General features: G+C 40.6%; 1 protein-coding gene across 5 annotated transcripts in view; it reads right to left on the bottom strand.

Annotated features, from left to right (window-relative positions):
* Positions 1 to 6,623: 6,623 nt before the first annotated feature.
* The window catches only part of gphnb (gephyrin b), a 536,356-nt gene continuing 519,327 nt past the window's right edge, over positions 6,624 to 23,652 (bottom strand). For all 5 annotated transcript variants that reach the window (XM_060828874.1, XM_060828876.1, XM_060828875.1 and 2 more), the window contains 3 exons: positions 18,333 to 18,436; positions 8,471 to 8,567; positions 6,624 to 7,567 (listed from right to left, as the gene is read on the bottom strand). In XM_060828874.1, coding sequence (XP_060684857.1) covers positions 7,434 to 7,567; positions 8,471 to 8,567; positions 18,333 to 18,436 — 335 coding nt within the window. In that variant the 3' untranslated portion in view covers positions 6,624 to 7,433. The remainder of the gene's footprint in view (positions 7,568 to 8,470; positions 8,568 to 18,332; positions 18,437 to 23,652) is intronic.

Below are 23,652 nucleotides of genomic sequence, written 5' to 3'. Positions count from 1 at the left end.
TTATAGCCTGAGAATGCACTAAATGTATTAATAACTTGAATTAGACGAGGCACTGACATTAAAGGATTACTGAGGAATAAGAGAACGTCATCTGCATAGAGGGTAATTTTGTGTTTACCTGTACCAATCCTCGGGGCCGTTATATTAGGATCAGTCCGGATGGCTTCTGCTAATGGTTCGATTATCAGTGTAAACAACAATGGTGAGAGAGGACATCCTTGACGGCAGCCCCTACCCACACTGAAGCCATCCGATCTTAACCCATTAGTAATAACAGCTGCTTTGGGGTCATTATACAATGTTGAAACCCATTTGGTAAACACCTATCCAACGCCAAACCTTTCCAATGTGTAAAATAAATATGACCATTCAACCCTATCAAATGCCTTTTCCGCATCCAATGAAATTACTACTCCTGGTATCTTTCCCTGATGACAGGCTTGGATCATATTCAAGACCCTTCTGATATTATTGGATGATCTGCGGCCCTTAATAAATCCCATCTGGTCCTCCTTTATAATATATGGCAGTACCCTTTCTAGTCTTAGTGCTAACATTTTTGAGAGAATTTTAAAGTCTACATTTAGTAAGGATATTGGTCTGTAAGATGCACAATCTTCTGGGTCTTTTCCTTTTTTGAGGATAAGAGAAATATTTGCTTCTTTCAGCGTGGGCGGGAGACAGACCTGACTATGCGCAAAATTATACATATCCATAAGTGGGTCAACCAATATTCCTGTAAATTCTTTATAAAATTCAGCTTGAAAACCATCCGGGCCCGGTGCTTTTCCGCTCTGAAGTTGCCTAATTGCCTCAAGTATTTCTTGGACTGTTAAAGGGGTATTTAGGGCCGACACCTGTTCCGGAGTCAGGCCCGGGAAGGTCAAATTTTTAAAAAATGACTGCATCCTCCTAATCCTATCTTCACAATCCTGCGATCTATATAGTTCAGAATAAAATTCTTTAAAGGTCGCATTGATCTTTTTATGATCATGAGTCAGGGTACCTGTACTTTCCTTGATGGTCGGAATAGTTTGAGGGGCTTTCTTTTTCTTTGCAAGAAATGCTAAGTATCTACCCGGTTTGTCGCCATATTCATATAATCTTTGTTTCGCAAATAATATTTCCCTTTTAGCCGTTTGAGTAAGCGCGGTGTTTAAAGCTGTCCTAAGAGCTGTAATCCTCTGCAATTTTGTGATAGAAGGTCTATCAGCGTATGCTGTTTCGGCTGCTTTTAGGCGAGCTTCGAGCAGACGCTGTTGCTCTCCCTTCATTTTCCTCTGGGTCGCTGAATAGGAGATGATCAAACCTCGTGCATAAGCTTTGATGGTCTCCCACATCATTGACGGATTGCTAGCCGTACCAGTATTAATTTCTAAAAAAGTTTTAAGTTCTTGGGAGAAGTACTTAAAAAATTTGCTATCTTTTATCAGGAAGGGGTCCATACGCCAATGCCGAGCAGATGTCCCATTGTTCTTTACCTTAGTTTCCATGTATACAGCGGCATGGTCAGAGATTGCTATAGTACCTATTTTACAGGTTGCTATAGAGTTTAGAAAAATCGATGGGGCAAAAAACATATCAATTCTTGTGTGACATTTATGTGGATTAGAGTAGAAAGAAAAATCTCTACCCTGTGGATGGAGACATCTCCATACATCTACCAATCCTAATTCTTTATTCAGGTCCGCCAGTTGTCTAGATCTGGGAGATACTCCAGCGGCACTCTTGGGAATCCTGTCTATTTCCGGATCCATAATACAATTAAAGTCTCCCCCTATAATTGTATGACGGGCACCAAAGGCCATCAGTTTTGAAAAAGCTTCCGTTATGAATTTAAAGGGGTGTGCCGGGGGGCAGTACACATTTAAGATCCCATATTCCTCTCCATTTATGAGGGCTTTAATCAAAATATATCGTCCAGATTCGTCTTTTATCTGATTTAGAATTTTCAAAGGGAAGTTCTTCCGGACAAGGATAACGACTCCCCTGCTTTTTGAATTAAAAGAGGAAAAAAAGGCCTGATCAAATCCGCCCTGTCGTAATTTTAAGTGTTCTTTATCCGACAGGTGTGTCTCCTGTAGGAGAGCTATATCAACTCTCTCCTTCTTAAGATTTGATAATATTTTCTTCCTTTTAACTGGCGAATTACTCCCCCTGACATTCCAGGTGCACCACTTAACCGACTGTTCAGCCATAATCATCTGGACAGATCCGAGACCTCTCGGGAGGGGAAACCCTATCTAGAACATCCCGAGCATGGAGCATACAAGATTTACAAAAGTAAAGACTCTCTGATACACTCAAAACAATATAACAAAAAACTCTTTCTAAGTATAAAAAATATAAAACATTCCGAATTGGAGATTTTCTCCCTTGTTCCCAGGGAGCGTCACTTCCTCTCCCACAGTCCATCTTACCCTCTTCCAACCAGTGCCCCACCCTTGACCCAGGTGTTCCTCAATAAAATGAGGAGAATTCAAATATAATATAAAGCTAGAGTTAACAGTGAACACCCCACCCCCACCCACAACCACATCTAAATATATTTGGGAATATTAATACCATATATAACTATAATATTACAATCTCAACATGTAATACTTAAATATAATACCACAAAATAACAGGGGAAAGAAAAACAACCCCGCTCCTAAAAACAGAAGTAAAATAGAATAAGGTAACCACCTCTCCCCATCAACATTAACCAAACGCCCCAACATATATATATATATATATATATATATATACACACATACACACATAGGGGGAAAGATAAGAAAAGATGAAGGGATGTAAACCAAAATAATGGGAAAGGCAGACCAGCGTCCACAATCTCTTACAGTTTATTTAAGAGAGTCCAAGAATTCCTTAGCCTTCTCCGGTGATCCGAAGTTATATATGGATCCTTCGTGGCTAAGGCGTAGCGTCGCTGGATATCGTAAGGAGTACTGGATATTTAAGTCCCTTAAACGCTTCTTCGCCTCATCGAATGCCTTCCTCTTTCGGACCAAAGCTGGTGAGAAGTCCTGGAACAGCATGATCCTGGATCCTTTGTGGGTCATAGCTTGGGGATCTTTTCCCAGATTTCTTGAGGCTTCCAGGAGCATCTGCCTCTCCCTATAGCTCTGCAGCTGGAACAGGACCGGGCGTGGGCGCTGGGTTGAACCGGGCCCACGTACTGCGACCCGGTAGGCCCATTCTACCCTTACCTGGCCTGATCCAGCCTGCAGATTTAACAGCTGTGGCAGCCAATGCTCTAAGAATGCTGTCAGCTGACCTCCCTCTTCCTGCTCGGGCAGGCCCAACAACCGAATATTTTTTCTACGACATCGATTTCCGAGGTCATCAATGTGGTTTTCTAGGTTCTGGACTCGATTCTCGAGAAAACGGATGTGGTCGGCTGTTGATTTTATCCCAGTCTCTGAGGCTGCGGCCTTCGACCCCACCTCTCTGACTCGGCACTCCAATTCCTGAATGTCTCTGCCCTGCTTCTGCAGCTTGGCTGATAGTGCTTCTCTGCTCTGCCGAGACTCATCGATAAAAGCATCAATCTTCGCCTCCCACCTGGCAAACATCTCCTCAAAGCTCATCTTCATTGGTAAATCTCCTGAAGTAGCTGAAGACACCTTTGTTGCAGCTGAAGAGGGAGAGGGTGGGGGAGGGGTCCCTGCTTTCTTAGAGCCGCCTGTTCCCTTCCCTTTACTCATTTTCCAGCTAGTATTAGACTATTTAAATGTACTAATAGGTAACTATTTAAGGTTAACAACTATTATAAATGGTTTAGTGAGTGTGGTGGGGGTGGATAGCCCACTTTCCCCAAGTTTTGGGTAGAGCACTGTGGACTCAGTCTTGCTGGGTCGCCGCCATCTTGGATCCCCCCTCTTCAGATGTTTATAGCTGTCATTTTATGGCCAGGAGACTGCTTGCCCCTTTCTGATTATAAACTGTTTATTCTGCCTTTGAACATATCATGGCTGGCTGACCTGATTGTGGCCTTACCACTCCTTTTATTCCCTTCAGTGTGACTCTTGACTTCTCCACTGATCAAAATATTGATTTTTAACTTGGCCTTGAATGCGTTATTAAACTTGAAAGGGTGCAGAAAAGATTTATAAGGATGGTGCTGCGGTAGGAGGGTTTGAACTATATGGAGAGGCTGACTAGGCTGGGACTATTTTCCCCAGAGGGTTGGAGACTGAGGGGGTGACCATTTATAGGTTTATAAAGTTATGATGGGCATGCATAGGGGAAATAGCCAAAGTCTTTTTCCTAAGCTGGGAGAGTCCAAACCTAGAGGGCATAGGTGGAGGGGAAGGATTTGAAAAGGACCTAAGGGGCAACTTTTTCACACAATGGGTGGTACATGTATGGAGTGAGCTGCCAGAGGAAGTGGTGGACGCTGGCACAATTTAAAAGGCATGTGGATGGACACATGAGTAGGAAGGGTTTAGAGGGATATGCGCCAAATGCTGGCAAATGGGACTCGATTAACTTAGGATATCTAGTTGGCATGGATATGTTGGACCAAAGGGTCTTTTTCCATGCTGTATGATTCTATTCAGTGATGCCCCTGTGATCTACAGAGGAAATTTGAAAGACTATTAATTGTCTCAGTGAAGGAATTCCATCTCCTCTTCATCACAAATGGAAGATTTAGCACTCTAGATGTAGATTTGTCTACACGAGGGAACAGCCTCTCAGCATCCAACCCATAATGCCCCCTTCAGAATGTTCTGTTTCAATAAAATCTCCTCTCACTTCTTCGAAACATCTTTCTTTATGAGACAACCTCTTCGCCCCAAAAGTCAGCTTAGTGAATATTTTACTGAATGTATCTCCTTCACACTGATCTTCTGTCAACTTCTTAATTTAAGCACTTATCCAGTTTTTTATTTTAAGTCACTGACTTATCTTGATGTCACCTCCCCAAGATCTAAGATCTTAGTTGCCAATTCACATTTCTGCCTTTGTAAATACACTGGAGTTCATTGTAGTATCATGATCTCTACATCATAAATGCTCATGCAACATTAGGCCATAATGTGAAAGGTGCAGGAGCAAATCATTCAGCAATAATGTCATTGGACCAGTAATCCAGAGCCCCAGGTTAAAGTATGGTACGGTATTATACTATGGTAGATGATGAAATTCAAATTCAATTTAAAAATAAAAGCTAGGATCATGGTGACCATGTCACTTCTGTCAATTGTCAGAAAAACTCATCTGTTTCAATAATGACCTTCAGGGAGGGAAACCTGCTCTCCTTGCCTGATCTGGTCTATATGTAGCTCCATAGCTACATGAATGTAGTTGACCTTAACTGTCCCCTTGGTATGCTTACACATGAGCACTACTGAGGTTGCCCCACCAAACACATCATCCCAGGAACAATTCGGTGAACTCTGCATCGCCTCCAAGGCAAATACATCTTTTTTCTTTTCTTTAAATTTATTAATTTGTCAATAAATGTTCTAATGTTCACAACTGTAACCTGGGGTAGTGAGTGTTTGCCGTCTGTTAGACACTGAAAACCATTGCAGTTGTGCCCAATACTATTATTGCATGGCCAGTGTTGAAGCAACAGGAGCAGAATACAAAGAGTATCTCATTTACCCAAGATGCACAATGCTGGATGAGCAATGTGCTGATCATTGCACAGTCATCAGGCACAATCACTTTTGACCACATGATGGACGGAGGGTCTTTGAAGCAGCTGAAGATGGTTGGGTCTAGGACCACTCTCTCCTACAAAGGCTATCCTGGGACATTGGTGACTGACATCTAACAAACACAACCATCTTTCTTTGTGTCAGTTATGACTTCAACCAGTTGATACTCAAAATCTGTAGTTTACTTAATGTAATTGGTCTTATAAGGTGAAAGAAAGAGCACGGTCAGTTGCTGTAAAGATTGATTTAGTGCACTAAGCAAAGCGGCTTGTATACAAAATAAATATTTTGACAGGAAATGAAAAGTGTTGAATTGTCAGATTGTCTGATTTTGGGGCTTTTGTTGATTTTGATTTGTCTGTTCTCTAAACTCAGGATACAATGATGAAGGGCTTTTGCCCAAAATGTCGATTTTACTGCTCCTCCGATGCTGCCTGAACTGCTGTGCTCTTCCAGCACCACTAATCCAGAATCTGGTTTCCAGCATCTGCAGTCATTGTTTTTAGCTATACAATAATGCCAGGCAGTCGGAAAACCACTGAATAAATTAAACTTCTAATAACGAACTGAAGTATTCTCCAAGTGAAATCAGTCAAGTTCAGAACCTGCAGCCTTAAAATTGATGTGAAGGGAATTGGCGAGGAGATAAACTGTAACTTGTGGTTCGTGTGACTACTTAAGAGCAAAACAGTCAGATCTTTGTGCAATACAACTTCAATTCACTTTTGAGTTTTCCTTTTGTGGAACAAGGCCTGATTTTTCAAGTGTAAACCGTTAATTTAATCATAGCAGTTGGCCAGTGATAAAGAGTCATCATGAAAAGTGAAGGACAGTTCAGCTTGTAACCCTTAACAACAATACCTGAGAGTCCAAAGCATTTTTCTATCTTATACGTAACCACATCATTAAAGCAAGAAAGGTTTTTAATAAAATGCTCACAATCATTGCAGATAAATTTCAATAATGATCAAGGATTTTAATTAATATTTAATATCATTACAGAAAATGTTATGGTACAGTGTTGTTAAATGTCTGTCTTTGCTAGAATTACCACGATTGCTGGTACACTATTATCTGTACAATATCAATCTTTGTATTACTGTACACTTTTTTTTTAAATTGGTAAAAAGGCTGTCAGCACTTAAGGGAGCAATTTCTTTGTTCAAATGAAAGATTTCCAATTCCTGTCCAACTAGGTGGTCAGCTGAGACAGAAGGCTGCTGAGAAATTTCCCAGTCAATGGCACTGAAAGGGCAAAATACCAAACCAGTCCACTCCAGCCACTCTGCTTTTGGCACTGAGCACATGAATACAAGATACAAGATAAAGAACAAGCAAAGCTCTTTGTGAAGCAATTATGTTGCGTACTAATAAGGATAATAGCTGTGTTTATCTAAGCTGGTATAAAGTAAGCAGACAGCCTTGCTAGTAGCATAAGTATCTGTATCTGAAGATGAGAGAACACAAGTTTAGCAGGCACCTACCGCTGTCTATCAAAAGCTACTGCTATTAGACCTAGCATTAAACACACAAAGCAACTGTCATGAAAGAGAAACTTTGCTCTAGGTATGATACAGAATGGATTCAATACATTATTACTCCCTCCTATTTCATTTTACTTATTCATTTTGAAATTAATTCAAGATGTCAACAACACTGGTCAATTTTATCCAAATCATTAAAAACTAGCTGTGCTGTTCCATATTACAGGATACAGTCAATAATATGTAGACATGCACCGACGCAGCTTTTGTGGCGACATCATAGTCTTCCAATCACCATGACATCTACCACTTCACCCTTATGGAGCTCCACATACTGTTCTGTCTTTGGAGGTAGCATCAACAGTCCATTGGCACTACGCATACTCATCAGACGACTGCTCATCTGATTCCCTGCAGGGTCAAAAAAAATACTTTGTTTGAAGTACAATTGACAACCTAGTTTATTGATGTGGACTGCCATAGAATGAAGGCATTCAATTGACTCCTTTATGTAATTGACTTGGGTGCCATTGGCAAGGATGGCACTTCTTGCCAATTCTTAGTTGCTCTGGATCAGCTTGGTTCTCTAGGCCACTTCAGTTAAGGGTCAATCTGATTGATTGATTGTTGTGTGGCTGGAACCACATGTAGACCAGATCAGATCAGGATGACAGACATCCTTCCCTAAAAGATGTTCTTCAAAAGAAAAAATCTGCTTCACTAATGAAAATTGATAATATTCTTTATTTCACTGAATTCAAATTCAGCCAGGATAGTATTCAAACATGCTTAGCCATAACTTTACCCTGGGGCTCTCAATTACTAGCTCAGAAAGATTTACACCATCAGAATAAAAGGCATTTGATTGGGTGGTTAGCTGGCTGTGGTCCCACATTAGCTTTTGTATATGGTCGAGGATCCTGTGATCATAATGAACCTGCATTTTGCCCCTCTTTGGCAAGACAGGAGGGCAATAAAATTGGATAGCATCAACAAGGGAGTCTCAAAATCAGAAATTGCTGGAAAAAACTCATCAGGTCTGGCAGTAGAGCGGAGATAAAGTGGAGTTAACATTTTGGGTTCAGTCACCCTTTCTCAGAACCGAATACCCGTTCTGAAGAAGAGTTACTAGATGTAAAATGTCAACATTGCTTTCTCTCCACAGATGCTGCCAGACCTGAGTTCTTTGTTCCAGCAATTTCTGAAACCTAGCATCTGCAGTTCTTTGAACAGAAAAAAATCTTAGATCTTGGAATTGCTTTTACTTTCTCTTGGAATTTATTGCTAATTTCTAAATTGCTTCACCAATCTCACCTGTACTCTGTGCCCAAGGCAATGGTTCCTGGTGGTGCCAAGTCAGAATACAGCGATGATACTCAGGCCGTGGATCAAGTTTCACATCACAGGATAACTGTAGAACAGCAATATTAAAATGAAATGTTCATTATGCATATGCACACAGGTGGCTGGTCAAGTTCAGCTGTAAATTTAATCTTTCTCCTTCCTACCTAAAACTCATTTTTAATCCAAGGGTTGCTAATGGAAGATCTTAAATATTACATTTACTAATGTGCTGGCATACAGGTGTATTTAAATTAATGTTAAAGATAGGACATCAACCAGAACAATACAAAAAACACTTTTAGATAATACTGTACATAAAGAAATTATTTTCCTGAAACCAGAAAATAATTCATTTCAAAGATAAGTTTGGGTCCATAAGTTTATTATTGTGATTTCGTATTCGTTGTTAAAAGTCAAAAAGTACAGTGTATTATCCAGCACCCCACCAACTAGAAAACACCACGAAGCAAAATCTCAGATGTTCCCCCTTCTGCCCTGGGCATCATTGTTACCGTATAAAATACCAATGTTGTCAGTCAGAAGTGATGGTGAAAAGATGGAGAGGGCTTTTTTTAGCCTCTAAGTTGCAGTCTACATCCAAAGTATGTTTGATTTTACTGTTACCACAAACTGCAAAGGGTAAAACAATTCTCATTACCTGGATTAGGTCATATTGGTAAATGTGCTGAACTATGCAAATTTTCTTGCGAGTTGTAGAGTACTAGTTTATATGCTCTTTCGGGGATGGGGTAAAAGGGAAAGTCACCATCATTTTTCTTCATGATCACTCTACATATATATATTTAGGAATATAGTTGAAGATTTGGATTCATTAAATTTTATATCAATACTGAGAAACCTATTGACAACAGAAATTTCTATTTGGTCAACAACTTTACCATAGAAAAATGTCTTGGTGCTTTGGAGAGGGGTAAAAAAAGAAATTACTGCCCAGCCAAATTGACGTTGGGGGTTGACCAAAAGCCTTGAGAGGTATGTTTTAAGAAGAGGGAGAGAGAGAGAGGGAGGGACAGAAGTTTTAAGTGGCCAGGTGTGGATGCTGCAAGCACTGATGCCAATGTGTGATAGGAGGTTTCAGGTATGAGGCTATGGAGGAACTCAAGCACAAGAATCATTTTAAATTTGAGGCAGTGCAAATCAGTTATTAATTTGGGTGGTCGGGCAGGATCAAGACTGAAGCTTGAAGGGGAATGTTTGACAGTAGTTGGGGAGGGTTTAAAGTGAATTAGCAGAGGGATAGGAACCCATGCAAGGAGTCAGAGGATGTGGAATCAAGAACAAAAGTCAGAAAGGGGAATGAGAAAACTGATTGCCAAAGGAATTGAAGGCCAGAATCAAATGAGGCCACAGTAAAACAAAGTAGTCATGGGACAAGGAACATTAAAAAGGTAAGTGGTAAGGCTTTGTGCCCAATATAAAAACCATTGAAAATAATGTAGATGCATTAATCACACAAATAGATGTAAACTGGTATGACTATGGAGATATGGCTGCAAGGTGACGAGGGATGGGATTGAACATTCAGGATTATTCAGTATTTAGGAGGACATTACTGTTAAAGAGGATATAAATGCAATATTGTGGAAAAGTATAGGCTCATTCAGTGTAAAATCTGTATGGGTGGAATTAGAAATACCAAGAGGCAAAATAACGTTAGTGTGTTAATATAGAGACCATTAAATTGTGGTGTTGATATTGGGAATGGCATTAAACAGGAAATCAGAGATGCATGCAGTGAAATAACATTTGTTATTAAGGGTGATTTAATCTGCATATAGAGTTGGGTAAATCAAATCAGTTACAATATCATAGAGAAGGAATTCCTAAAGTGTATACAAGATGAATTTCTAGATCAATATGGCAAGGAACCAACTAGAGAACAGACTATCTTACACTGAGTGTAAGCAATGAAAAGAAATTATTGGCAATATAGTTATGAGAAACCCCTTGGGAATAACAGAAGTCTTCATGAAAATGGAGACGGAGGTAGTTGATTCTGAGAAGAGGGTCCTGAATCTTAATAAGAGAGATTATGATGGATTGGCAAATGTTACTGAGAGGAATGACAATGGATAGGCAATAGACATTCAAACGGCAAATGGGTGAATTACAAACTCGTTTACTCTGGTGCAAGAGTGTTAAGAGAAACCATGGCTTAGGATGGAAGCTAGAGATAATACTGTATTATATGCAAACAGAAGACACACAAGTTGGCAAGGAAAAACAATGCACTGGAGGACTGGAAAAGTTTAAAAGTCAGCAAAAGAGGACCAAAGGTTTGATTAAGAAGGGGAAAACAAAATCTGGGAGTAAGCTTGCAGGGAACAGAAGAACTGTCTATAAAAGCTTCTGTTCGTGGGTCCATGATGGAACAAAGAAATAGCTGACTCACTAAATTCATACTTAACGTCCTATTTTGAAGACAGGATAATATACCACAAGTGATGGAATACAGGGTTGAGTGAGACCGAGACACTGAAGCAAATTTATATTAGTAGAGCAATTATATTGGAGAAGTTGATAGAATTGAAGGCTGATAAATCCCATGGCCTGCTAACATCCCAGAGTACATTAGAAAGTGACCTTAGAAGTAGTGGATGCATTTGTGGTCATCTTCCGAGACTATTTACATCTGCCACAGTTCCTACAGATTGAAGGGTAGCTGATGCAACCCCACTATTAAAAAGGGAGGTATAGAGAAAACGGGGAATTATAGACAAGTGAGTTTGGTGTCAGTAAAGCGGGGATGCTAGGGTCTAGTATCCAAGATTTTATAGCAGATCACTTAGAAAACAGTGGTATATCAGACACTGCATGGATTTATAAAAGGGAAATCATGCTTGACAAGTCTGAGGATGTACATCGTAGAATTGATCAAGGGCAGCCAGTGGATATATTTTATTTGGACTTGCAGAAGGCTTTTGACAACGTCCCAAATAAAAGATTAATACGTAAAATTAAAGAGCATGGAATTGGGCTAGTGTATTGAGATAGACAGCAAATTGGCTAGTAGCCAGGAAACCGTAGAAATAAATCATTCCTTTTCTGAATGACAGGCAGTGACTAGTCGGGTACTGCATGGATTGGTACTAGGACTCCAACTAATCACATGTTATTTAGATGAGGAAACTAAATGTAATATCTCAAAGTTTGTAGAAGACACAAAACTGGATGGGGAGGGTGAACTGTGAGGAGGATGCAGAATGTTGCAATGTGATTCAGACAGCCTGAAGGAGCGAGCAGATGCGGCTAAATGTGAGGGTATCTACTTTGGTAGCAAAAACAAGAAAGTAGATTATTATTTGGCTGTAAATTGAGAGAGGGGAATGTTCAATGTGAGCTGGGTGTCCTTGTGCACCAGTCACTGAAAGTAAGCTTGCAGGTGCAACAGGCAGTAAAGAAGGCAAAGTACATATTGGCCTTCATAGAGAGAGAGAGGATTCAGGTTCAGGAACAAGGATGTCTTGCTGCAATTATATGGCACATTAGTGAGGCCACATCTGGAATGTTGTCTGCAGTTTTGGTCTCCTTATTTAAGGCAGGATGTTCTTGCTATATATAGGTATAATTGTTGTGACTAAAGAAATTGCGAGATATTGAGGGGGCAGGGATGGGATGATTCGGGTATTGAGATTGATGATCAGCCATGATCATAATGATTGGTATAGCAGGTTTGAAGGGTCGGATGGCCAATTCCTGCTCTTTTCTTCTATGTTTCTTTGTAGTTTATGTAGTGCAAGATGTGGTCAGATGAATTCTGGATGAACTAAAGCTTATGGAAGATAGAGGATGGACAGGTAACAAATTAAGTCTTCTCAAGTCTGGAAGGGAAAGATGCTGATAAAGATTTCATATAGTTTTGAGTAATGATCAAGGCAGGGAGAATTCTACAGCACCAAAAAATACCCTTTTGTCCATCAAGAAGAAGAAGAACAACAACTCTGCTCTCATCCTATTTTTCTAGCACTTGGCCCATAGCCTTGTACATGTGTGATTTCAAGGCATGCATCTAACTACTAAAATGTTGTTAAGGTTTTTGCCTCCACTATTCTTAAAAGAAATGAGTTCTAGATTTCCACCTCTCTCTGGGTGAAAAAAGATGTCTTCTCCCATTCCTCTAAGCCTTGGGCATCTTAGACTTAGCTACGTCCCTTATAATTTTATATAACTCATCATTACTCTTCTCTATCAAATCTGTCTTGAAGATGATGTTATGAACACAGAACAGTATAGCTCAGTACAGACCATTTGGCCCTCGATGTTGTGCCGACCTTTTATCCTACTCTAAAATCAAACTGACCTGCGTACCCTTCATTTTACTATCATCCATGTGTCCATTCAAGAGTCGCTTAAATGTCCCTAATATATCTGATTCTACTACCACTGCTGGTAGTGCATTCCATGCATCCACCACTCTCTGTCTAAAGAACATATCTCAAGCATCTCCCCTAAACCTTCCTCCAACCACCTTAAAATTATGCTGCCTCATGATAGCCATTTCCACCTTGGGAGAAAGTCTCTGGTTATCCACTCTATCTATGCCTCTCATCATCTTGTACAGCTTTATCAAATCACCTCTCATCCTTCTTCACTCCAATGAGAAAAAACATAGCTCCCCCAATCTTTCTTCATAAGACCTGACTTCCAGTCCATGCAGTATCCTGGTAAATCTCTTCTGCAGTCTCTCAAAACTTCCACATCCTTCCTATTAAGAGGCGATCAGAACTGAACACAATGTTCCAGGTGTGGTCTAACCAGGGTTTTAGAGAACGGCAGCATAACCTTGCAGCTCTTAAACTCAATCCCACTGCTAATGAAAGCCAACACATCAGATGCCTTCTGAACAACTGTATTCACTTGGGTGGCAACTTTGAGGAATCTATGGACAAGATTCCTCTGTTCCTCCACACTGCCAAGAATCCTGCCTTTAACCCTGTAATCTGCATTCAAGTTTGACCTTCCAAAATGAATCACTTCACACTTTTCCAGGTTGAACTCCCTCTGCCACTTCCTGTCAATGCCCCATTGCAACCTACAATAGCCCTCCAGACTCCAACATTCATGTCATCAGCAAACTTACTAACCCACCCTTCTGTTTCCTCATCCAAATCATTTATAAAAATCACAAAGAGCTGAAGTCCCAGACCAGATCCCTGCGGAACACCACTGGTCACTGAGCTCCAGGCTGAATACTTTCCATCTTCTACCACCCTCTGTATTTTATGGGCCAACTAATTTTGTATCCAGAAAACCAAATTTCCCTGTATCCTATGCCTCCTTACTTTCTGAATGAGCCTACTATGGGGAACCTTATCAAACACCTTGCTAAAACCCATGTACACCACATCCACTGCTCTACCTTCATCAATGTATTTTGTCACATTCTCAAATAAATCAATAAGTCTTGTGAGGCATGACAAGCTCCTCACAATGCCATGCTGACTATTTTGAGTCATAGAGATGTATAGCATGGAAATAGACCCTTCAGTCCAACTTGTCCATGCCGACCAGATATCCCAAACCAATCTAGCCCCACCTGCCAGCACCCAGCCCAAGCTATGCTCTTCCAAATAATCATAAATCCTGTCTCTCAGAATCCTCTTCAATAATTTGCCCACCATGGACATAAGACTGACTGGTCTGTAATTCTTAGGGTTATCCCTATTCCCTTTGTTAAACAAGGGAATAACAATTTGCCAGCCTTCAATCATCTGGCACTACCAAAGTGGACAATGAGGACATAAAGATTACCGCCAAAGGTGCAGCAACCTTTTCCCTCACGTCCCCTAGTAACCTTGGGTATATCCCGTCTGGCTCAGAGGACTTATCTATCCTCATGTTTTTCAAAATTTCCAGCACATCCTCCTCCTTATCAGATTGTCATTTGTGAGGACAGTATGAAACAGAGTTCCTCTCTGTAGTGAATACTGAAGCAAAGTATTCATTAAAGACCTCCCCTGTCTCCTCCGACTCCAGGCACTGGTTGCCTCCATTATCCCTGATCAGCCCTACCTTCACTCTGGCCAACCTCTTGTTCCTCACATAAGGATGCCTTGGGGTTTTCCATAATCCAACTTATCAAGGCTTTTTCATGACTCCCTCCAGCTCTCCGAAGTCCATTCTTCAGTTCCTTCCTGGTTACCTTCTAACCCACTAGAGCCCTGTCTGATCCCTGCTTCCTCAAACTTAAGTAAGCTTCCTTCTTCCCATTGACTAGATGTGCCACATCTTGTCACCCAAGGTTCCTTCACCCTACCATCCCTTCCCTGCCTCAGTGGGACAAACCTATCCAGCAAGTGCTCCCCAAACAAACTCCACATTTCTGTTGTGCATTTCCTTGAGAATATCTGTTCCCAATTTATGCACAGTTCCTGCCTAACAGTATTGTAAATCCCCCTCCCCCAATTAAATACTTTCCCATACAGTCTGCTCCTATCCCTCACCATGATTATAGGTCAGGGAGTTGTGATCACTATCACCAAAATGCTCTCCCACCGAGAGATCTGACACCGCACCTGCTTCGTTGCGAAGCACCAAATCCAATGTGACCTCCCCTCTAGTCAGCCTATCTATATATTGAGTCAGGAATCCTTCCTGGACACACTTGACAAACTCTGCTCTGTCCAGACCATCTGCACAAAGGAGGTTATAATCAATATTAGGGAAGTTGAAGTCACCCATGACAACAACCCTGCTCCTTCTGCACCTTTCCAAAATCTGCCTTCCAATCTGGTCCTCGTGTCTCTATTACTATTGGGGGTATATAGAAAACTTCCAATAAAGTGACTGCTCCTTTCCTGTTTCTGACATGCATCCATAATGACTCAGTAGAAAAACTCTGCTTGACGACCTCCCTTCCTGCGGCTGTAATATGATCCCTGATTAGCAATGACACTCCAGCAATCATTCCTGCCCCGTCTTCATTATGGCCACAACACTGCAGCTCCAAGTACGCATTCATGCTCTAAGTTCATTACTCTTATTCCTGACACTTCTTGCGTTAAAGTAGACACTCTTCAACAGATCACACTGACTGCAACTTTGCCCTATCAACTGTCTCTCCTTTCTCACAGACTCTCTGCACGCTGTATCTGCCTGTACGCCATTCTCCGATCTGTAGCTTTGGTTCTCATCCTCCTGCCAGACTAATTTAAACCCTCCCAAAGAGGTCTAGCGAACCTCACTCCCAGGATATTGCTGTTCCTCCAGTTCAGGTGCAACAAATCCTCTTTGTACAGGTCCCACCTTCCCCAGAAGGTAGCCCAATGATCCATATAACTGAAACCCTCCCTCCGACACTAGCTCTGCAGCCACGTGTTCAGTTGCACTTGCTCTCTGTTCCTAGCCTCACTAGCCTGTGGCACCGGTAGCAATCCTGAGATTACTACTCTGTTTGTCCTGCCTTTTAACTTCCAACCTAACTCCTTGTATTCACTTTTCATGTCCTCAACCTTTTCCTAGCTATGTTACTGGTACTGATGTGCATCACGACTTCTCGCTGCTCACCCTCTCCCTGAAGAATTCTATAGGCCCCATCCGAAACATCCCTGACCCTGGCACCCAAGAGGCAGCATGCCATCCGGGAGTCTTGCTCGCAACCAAATAATCTGCTGTCTGTTCCTCTAACCACTGAATCTCTTGTCACAATGGCTCTCCTATTCTTCCCCTTCCCTTCTGAGCACAGAGCCAGGCTCGGTGCCAGAGACCTGGCTGCTGAGGCTTTCCCCGGATATAAAGATGAAATGAGGCAGTCTTTGTAATGGAGAGAACTTGAGCCAGGAAACTCTGCTTGAGGTTGAACTGAATGCAGAAATTGCAACAAATATGGTACAACCTGAAACAACAGCCATGTTCAAATAGAATCATTAATGTGGGCACACCATTTATGGCTGGAAATGGGGACAATTTTTGATTTATTATTGTCACGTAGATACAGTGAAAAGTCTTCTTTCATACTATCCAGACAAATCATACTTTACAACAGTAATAGAATTAGGGTAAGTAAAATGGAATGCAGAATATACTGTTACAGCTGCAGAGAAGGATCAACTCCAATGTATGAGAGGTTGATTTGTCAGTCTGGTAACATCAGGGAAGAAGCTGATATGCGTTTTCAAGCATTTGTATCTTCTACCTGATGAGAGTATAACCAGGTTGGGAGGGGTCTTTGATTATGTTGGATGTCTTTTGAGCCAATCAAAAGTATAGAATTCAATAGTTCAGCTTTCTAAAGTTTCAAATAGAGATTGAAAATTGTTTAATGTTGATAACATGGAGTTTGTGTACAGGTGAAGAAAGATGGTCGAGAAATAGAACTGGGTGCTATTAGCTTGAATGATGGTGGCAAATTAAAGAGTATATATAAGCATGAGGAGGGGGCCAAGGATAGATTCAGCTGTGACTGGACTGGTAACAATGAAACAAAATCAGAGCAGTATCACTTAATTGAACAATGACCAAGAATGCAAAGAAGATGAGGAGAGACGTTGCACCATGGCTATGGTCGAAGAAAATAATGCTGTAACTAGGGTTAGGTTTGGTAAGGTGTCAATCCCTGAGAAAAGTGAATCATTCTCAAAATAGATGAGAGAAAAATGAGAATAAATGCTTTGGGCACAAAGTGTTTTTGACCAAGTTGAATGTATAGTAATATTAAGCTTCATTTTCCTATCATTGTTCACATATTTGTATTACAAGAATATATTCTGAGAATAGACATAAACATAATTTAGATGATTTGGATTCCACAGGACAACTCAAAATAGGAAGAAGTCAGGTAAATGCAAATACTAAATACAGCAAGTTTGCATAAGCATCATAGCTAGTTTAGAATCAACATATATCATTATAAAATTGTATTATCTTCGATTATATAGATGTTAATACTTGCATTCTGTTGGAAATGAAGTGCTTCTAGTTTGACTTGACCATCAACTGGTTTGGTCACATAATAGACAAATCATATAACAATTTCATAATTGAAAGATTTAGAATAAATCAGGACTGAGGGGGTGACCTTGTAGAAGTTTATGAAATCATGAGGGGCATGGTCAGGGGAATCCAAAATTAGAGGGCAAATGTTTCATGCAGAGTGTGGTGCATGAATGGAATGAACTGCCTGGAGAAGTGATGGAGTCTGGTACAATTACAACATTTAACAGGCATCTGGATGGGTATGTGAATAGGAAAGATTTAAAGGGATATGGATCAAATGTGGGCAAATGGGACTAGATTAATTTAGGATATCTGATTGGCATGATGAGTTGACTGAAGGGTCCACGTTTATGAACATCTCTATGACTCTATAACTGATGTTGACAAATGATGTATAAACTGGATCATTTTCTACAATTTTTGGTTGCTGTGCTGAGAGCTTGCCTGGATTGGTCAGTCATATCCCAGTGCACATCCTGCCAGAAGAAGTGTATATTTGTGTTTGGTCTACATATATTGAACCAACAAGTTAATTTATCTTGAGTGTCTGAACCTATATGTCTTAGCTTGATCTACTTGTCTGATTTAACAAAGGGAAGATATCTTAGTGCTGGGGAATGGTTGGTGGGAAAAACTCTTCTCATTATGTTGCAATAATTGGCAAAGTTTCTGTTCCCCAGATTTGCTGTGCTGGGACTTTTTTTTAAGATTGAGAATTAATGCTTCATTTTGTGCAATTAGTTGGCAGTAAGGCCATAACAGAAAGAGGACTCTTGGCCAGCTTTCACTTCTTCATTAACTGTCTCTCTCACTGTGCCATTAAGCATTTTCAAATTGTTAAAGCCATAACGAACTGTCATAAAACTATTTCACTTACCCTGGCTTTGATGATGGTGGGTCGAGGATCAAGGATTCCCTGCATTTTCCTCAGTGCGGGGATTACAAAGAGATTGCAGGTAACAACTGCTGACACTGGATTTCCTGCAGGAAAATCATATGGGCATGAAATAATAGTGCCAGATTACAAACAATTAACTGTGCCATGCAAAGAGAATCATGCCTGTAACCAAGCAGGCAACTGCTCCAACTCCAAAAATAAATTAAAGGCACAGTTGGAGAACTAATTTTCTCTGTTTTTTCACTTCCAAGTTTTTTTAATAGCTATTCTGTTCTTTTGTTGTGGTGACTGCAGCTGAAATACTTGCTGCAGTGCCAATGGTACGTGTGACTTGTCAATCATGACAGACCATCCCTGACTGTGTGACATATAAGAAGCAGCTATTGGGAATATAAGCAGCACAATGATGGGAAGGTTCCATTCTGGACTGCAGAAGGTAATTCCCACTTTAATATATTTTGTTTTAATGCCCTTGCTGAAAAGCTCAGTTTCAGAATAGCTAATCTACTGAACTGGCATCTCTTGACGTTCAGAGCATGGGCATATTTGAAGTTAATTCAAAAACCTTTGTTTGTATCCAAAGGAAACTTCAATTGGGTTCAAAATTGCCTCCATTATGGTTTTCCTCAATCAACTCAATGAGGTACATGAAAAAACTAAAACAAGAAAGTTGGATGAATGCATTAACATTGCACTTGACAACTGCTAGGCATGTCCTTACAAGTTTATGCTATAATTGGAGCAGCTGTTTGTTGTGTAGCTGTAACAATAAACTAGATACAATTGATGAAACTAAAAGAAATCGTTGGGCATCACGCAAGCAAAAGAACACCCAAGATTTCCTTTTGTTAATAATAAAAACTATCACTGTGAAATCACCACAGTGGGAAGTGAATTATGAAATGATTTTTGCAAATGAAAGTAATAATTTGAATAAGAAGCAAATTAGCTCAATTCAGCTTCAGCACTACCCATACTGAAGTTCACAACATCAAAAAGCATTCACTGAACAACACAGGCCATTATATGTTAAATGTGACACCAAGTTTTTAAAGTACAGAACATGCATGTTTCAGAATTCCTGTTTGCTTACAATAATAATCATATATTTACAAAATTCAGGCTACGGTTGCTTGAAGTGTAGAACAAAACATTATATCAATGCTTATTTAACTCTTTGAGTAAATCATGTGAATTGAGGAATTAATTACACATGAAACACACAGCAAGAAGCCTTTTCAGAAACATTTGTTACAAATGATCAAACATAGTTTATGTTGTTATATTTAAAATCTTAGTTATTTTAGTTGAGAAACTGCTGTATTTTGCACAATTATTATCTATTAATGTTGATTATTGCAATTCTGCATCAGTTGGCCAATGAACTTATTAATTTATATTTCTGAAAACATTTCCGAATTCATCAACATTGAACGTTAACTTGAATTCTGTTCACACAACAATTGCTTTTCTGTAATAAAATGATACTTGGTCTCCAGCTAGAGTAAGTGAAAATAGTGGGAATAATAACAGGTGCAATTGTTCAATGACACATGAATATTTTGGACAAATCTGAAAAGTATCCAAATTTCACTTTCCGTTTCTTTTTTGAATGCAAAACAAAGTTTCCTCTGGACTTTGGTCTTGTTCTGCTTCCTCAAAAAAATGCATATATCTTGGCCATTTTTTTCCTGATTGCAAATTGCCTCAATATTGTGTGGGATAGCTCCCAGGGACAAACATAACCCGGGGAGGGAAGAGGGAGAAGAAATTCTCTCCAATTCCAACCCCACCCTCCCGTGTTTCCTCCTGGCTCAACCAAACTATCTGCTTCTCTCCTGGAGATTATCTGATCCTCCACCTCCATAACCTCTACAATTTTCCTCAATTTAACCCCACTCAGTAAGAAAGGAGGGAGAGAGAAAATGAGAAACTACAGCCCTGTTAACCTGAAATAGTCAGAATGAAGATTATGACAATCTATTATAAATATGTGATTACCAGACAGTTAGAAGATGATTGACTGTGTCCAATTAGACAATGTCAATTTGTCGAAGGGATATTCTGTTTGACAAACCTGTTATAATTTAAGGGTGTGGTAAGCAGGGAGAACCAGTCAATGTGTTGGATTTGGATTTTTAGAAGGCTTTTGATAAAGTTGCACACGGAACACAAATCACACAATACATGGACATGGATCGAAGCTCAGTTAACCAGGAGAAATCAAGCAATTTTCAAGTCGGCAGGTTATGACGAGTGGGGTATCACAAGGATCAGTGACTAGTCCCAGCTGTTCTCAATCATATTGTATTTTGACCTCACATCATTAATATTTCCAAGCTTGTGGATGGCAGAAAACTTGGTTGGAATATCATTTATAAGGAGGATGCAAAGAGGTTCTGAGGCGATTGAGACAGACTCAGAGAGGGAGTAAGAGCTTGGTAGATGTAATATAATGTGGATTAGTGTGAGATTATCCACGTTGATAACAGGAATGGAGGTGCAGAATATTTCTTAAATGGAGAGAGATTGGCATCCTTTTTCATATGTCACTGAAAGCCAATGTGCTTCTGCAAGAAGATTTGAACATAGGAGCAAGGAAACCTTGCTTCAATTGTCTGCAACATTGGTTAGACTGTACCTGCAGTATTATGTGCTGTTCTGGTCCTGTTGCCTAAGAAGGGTATACTTGCCAGAAAGGGACTGCAGTGGAGTTTCACCAGACTGATTGCTGAGATTGAGCCTGTATTCTTGAGATCAGAAAAATGAGAGACTATTTCATAAAAATTATAAAATTCTTAACAGTTTAGATAGTGTGATTGCAGAAAGTGCATTTTCCTTAGCTGTGGGGTCTAGAACAAGGGAGATGCAAGCCATTTAGGATTGAGATGAAAAATTTCTTCAGATGGTGGTGAATGGTAAAAATTCTTTATTCCAGAGTAGTGTGAAAATTAATCATTAAGTAAGTTCAAGATAGAGATTGTGAGACTCCTAGTTCATATCAAGGGGCATCTGGGAATATGTCATTTAAGGTAGATGATCAGCATGATCTCGAATGACTGATAAGGCTCAAAGAGCAGTGTGGTCTACTCCCACTCCACGGTTTCTATTTCCTTCCTTCCCCGAGTCACAATCTCCCACCACACACCAACCATAGTTACTCCCCAGCCTATGATCACCGTTTCTCCTCTCTGGCTTTGACCTCGTGTTCAGTTTGCTAAGCAGGGTGTCGGAGTTCCAATTTTCACGTCCATAGATCATTCACACTCTCCAGCCCTGCAAATATCCGAGCCTAACACTCTGTCAATGTTGTTCGATAATCAGGGTGTAAGGTGTATAGATAACAACATTGTGGGCATACCTGCACCAGATTTGAACCCAGTCATTCAAGATGATGGCTCACCACCACCTTCTCGAGGGCAGTTAAGGAAGAGCAACGAATACTAGCCTTGCTGGTAGTGCTCAAACCTCTTGTCTCTTCCTCATTCTATAATCCAAGATTGTATCTCATGAACCAAGCTGGCTTGTTCTGTCAAAGAACAGGGTAAATACTTTCATTTAATTCTTTTGAAAAAGAAAATATCATCATCCTTTTAATGTACTTCACTTAAGTTGAATCATGTGAGGACCTTGGATGTTTGAAACTTGAGGTGTGATAATCTTGGATCTTAAACAAAACTGATTCTTTTGTTACGATGCAAAAGGTACAGAGTTTATTTCTTTATGTTGAGGCAAATTGAGCAACTAGTGGCCCAGTATGTTTCAAGAACACAATTCTCTCTGCACTGAAGCTCAAATGCAATGTCTACTCACCACCTGTCCAGCCAGAACTCCAAATTATGAATTGGACCAAGTGAAAGTTTTACATGAGAAGTGATAATGTCATGCAAAACCTTTAAAACTGAAGTAGTAATGTGTACATGTGAATGAAAGATATTTTTATCCAGTTATAATTCTTGCAGATTGGGATCTTGCTTAAAGTAAGCCACCTGCATCCTGTTCACTTGAATGGACTGAGTTCAGGAGTAATAGGATTTTTATGCACCTAACATTCAGGGGGGCTGCACAGATCTGGATTACATTGGAAAGAATAATATTGTGGTATGCCTCATTGGTTGGATTTTTCTCTACAGATTTTGAGCTTAAAAATATTTTGCACTCTAACTTGCTGCATGACGGGCTGTTAAAGATGCCACGAGCTGCAAATGTGTTGCTGGTCAAAGCACAGCAGGTTAGGCAGCATCTCAGGAATAGAGAATTCGACGTTTCGAGCATAAGCCCTTCATCAGGAATAAGAGAGAGAGAGCCAAGCCGGCTGAGATAAAAGGTAGGGAGGAGGGACTAGGGGGAGGGGCGATGGAGGTGGGATAGGTGGAAGGAGGTCAAGGTGAGGGTGATAGGCCGGAGTGGGGGGGGGGCGGAGAGGTCAGGAAGAGGATTGCAGGTTAGGAGGGCGGTGCTGAGTTGAGGGAACCGACTGAGACAAGGTGGGGGGAGGGGAAATGAGGAAGCTGGAGAATTCAGATTTCTCCAGCTTCCTCATTTCCCCTCCCCCCACCTTGTCTCAGTCGGTTCCCTCAACTCAGCACCGCCCTCCTAACCTGCAATCCTCTTCCTGACCTCTCCGCCCCCACCCCACTCCGGCCTATCACCCTCACCTTGACCTCCTTCCACCTATCCCACCTCCATCGCCCCTCCCCCTAGTCCCTCCTCCCTACCTTTTATCTCAGCCGGCTTGGCTCTCTCTCTCTTATTCCTGATGAAGGGCTTATGCTCGAAACGTCGAATTCTCTATTCCTGAGATGCTGCCTAACCTGCTGTGCTTTGACCAGCAACACATTTGCAGCTGTGATCTCCAGCATCTGCAGACCTCATTTTTTACTCAAAGATGCCACGAGGCCTCAGTGGGATCTCGGTGAGGTGCAACACTGCAGTCTGCTATTTTAACCAATGAATTTAAGGATTGAGACAGAAACAGAAGATGACTGAAAGTGACCAGATACTAAAAGGGCAGTGAAAAAGAAGTAAAGAGAGCCTTGGTCGAGAGGTGAGGAAAGTCATAAAATGTTAAATTTAACAAGAACAATTTGCCACCTGAGAAATGAGACTCCAGTTTCAATGATTCACTTTCCAGGCCAGAGAGGTTGCGAGTGACACTTAATATCACACAGTTAAATGTCTGGACCAAATAACTAATACATGCTATTTATTGCTAAGCATAATTTTCAGTGGTGAGATTAATGCATAATTAACATTTGAAATCAGTAAGTTCTTGAAAATAACACTGAGACCAAAGATA

The sequence above is a fragment of the Hemiscyllium ocellatum genome, chromosome 8 (assembly GCF_020745735.1).
Source record: "Hemiscyllium ocellatum isolate sHemOce1 chromosome 8, sHemOce1.pat.X.cur, whole genome shotgun sequence".
In the NCBI taxonomy this organism is placed as follows: domain Eukaryota; kingdom Metazoa; phylum Chordata; class Chondrichthyes; order Orectolobiformes; family Hemiscylliidae; genus Hemiscyllium; species Hemiscyllium ocellatum.
The sequence above is the reverse complement of the archived record's forward strand: the minus strand, read 5'-3'. Positions and strand labels throughout refer to the sequence as shown.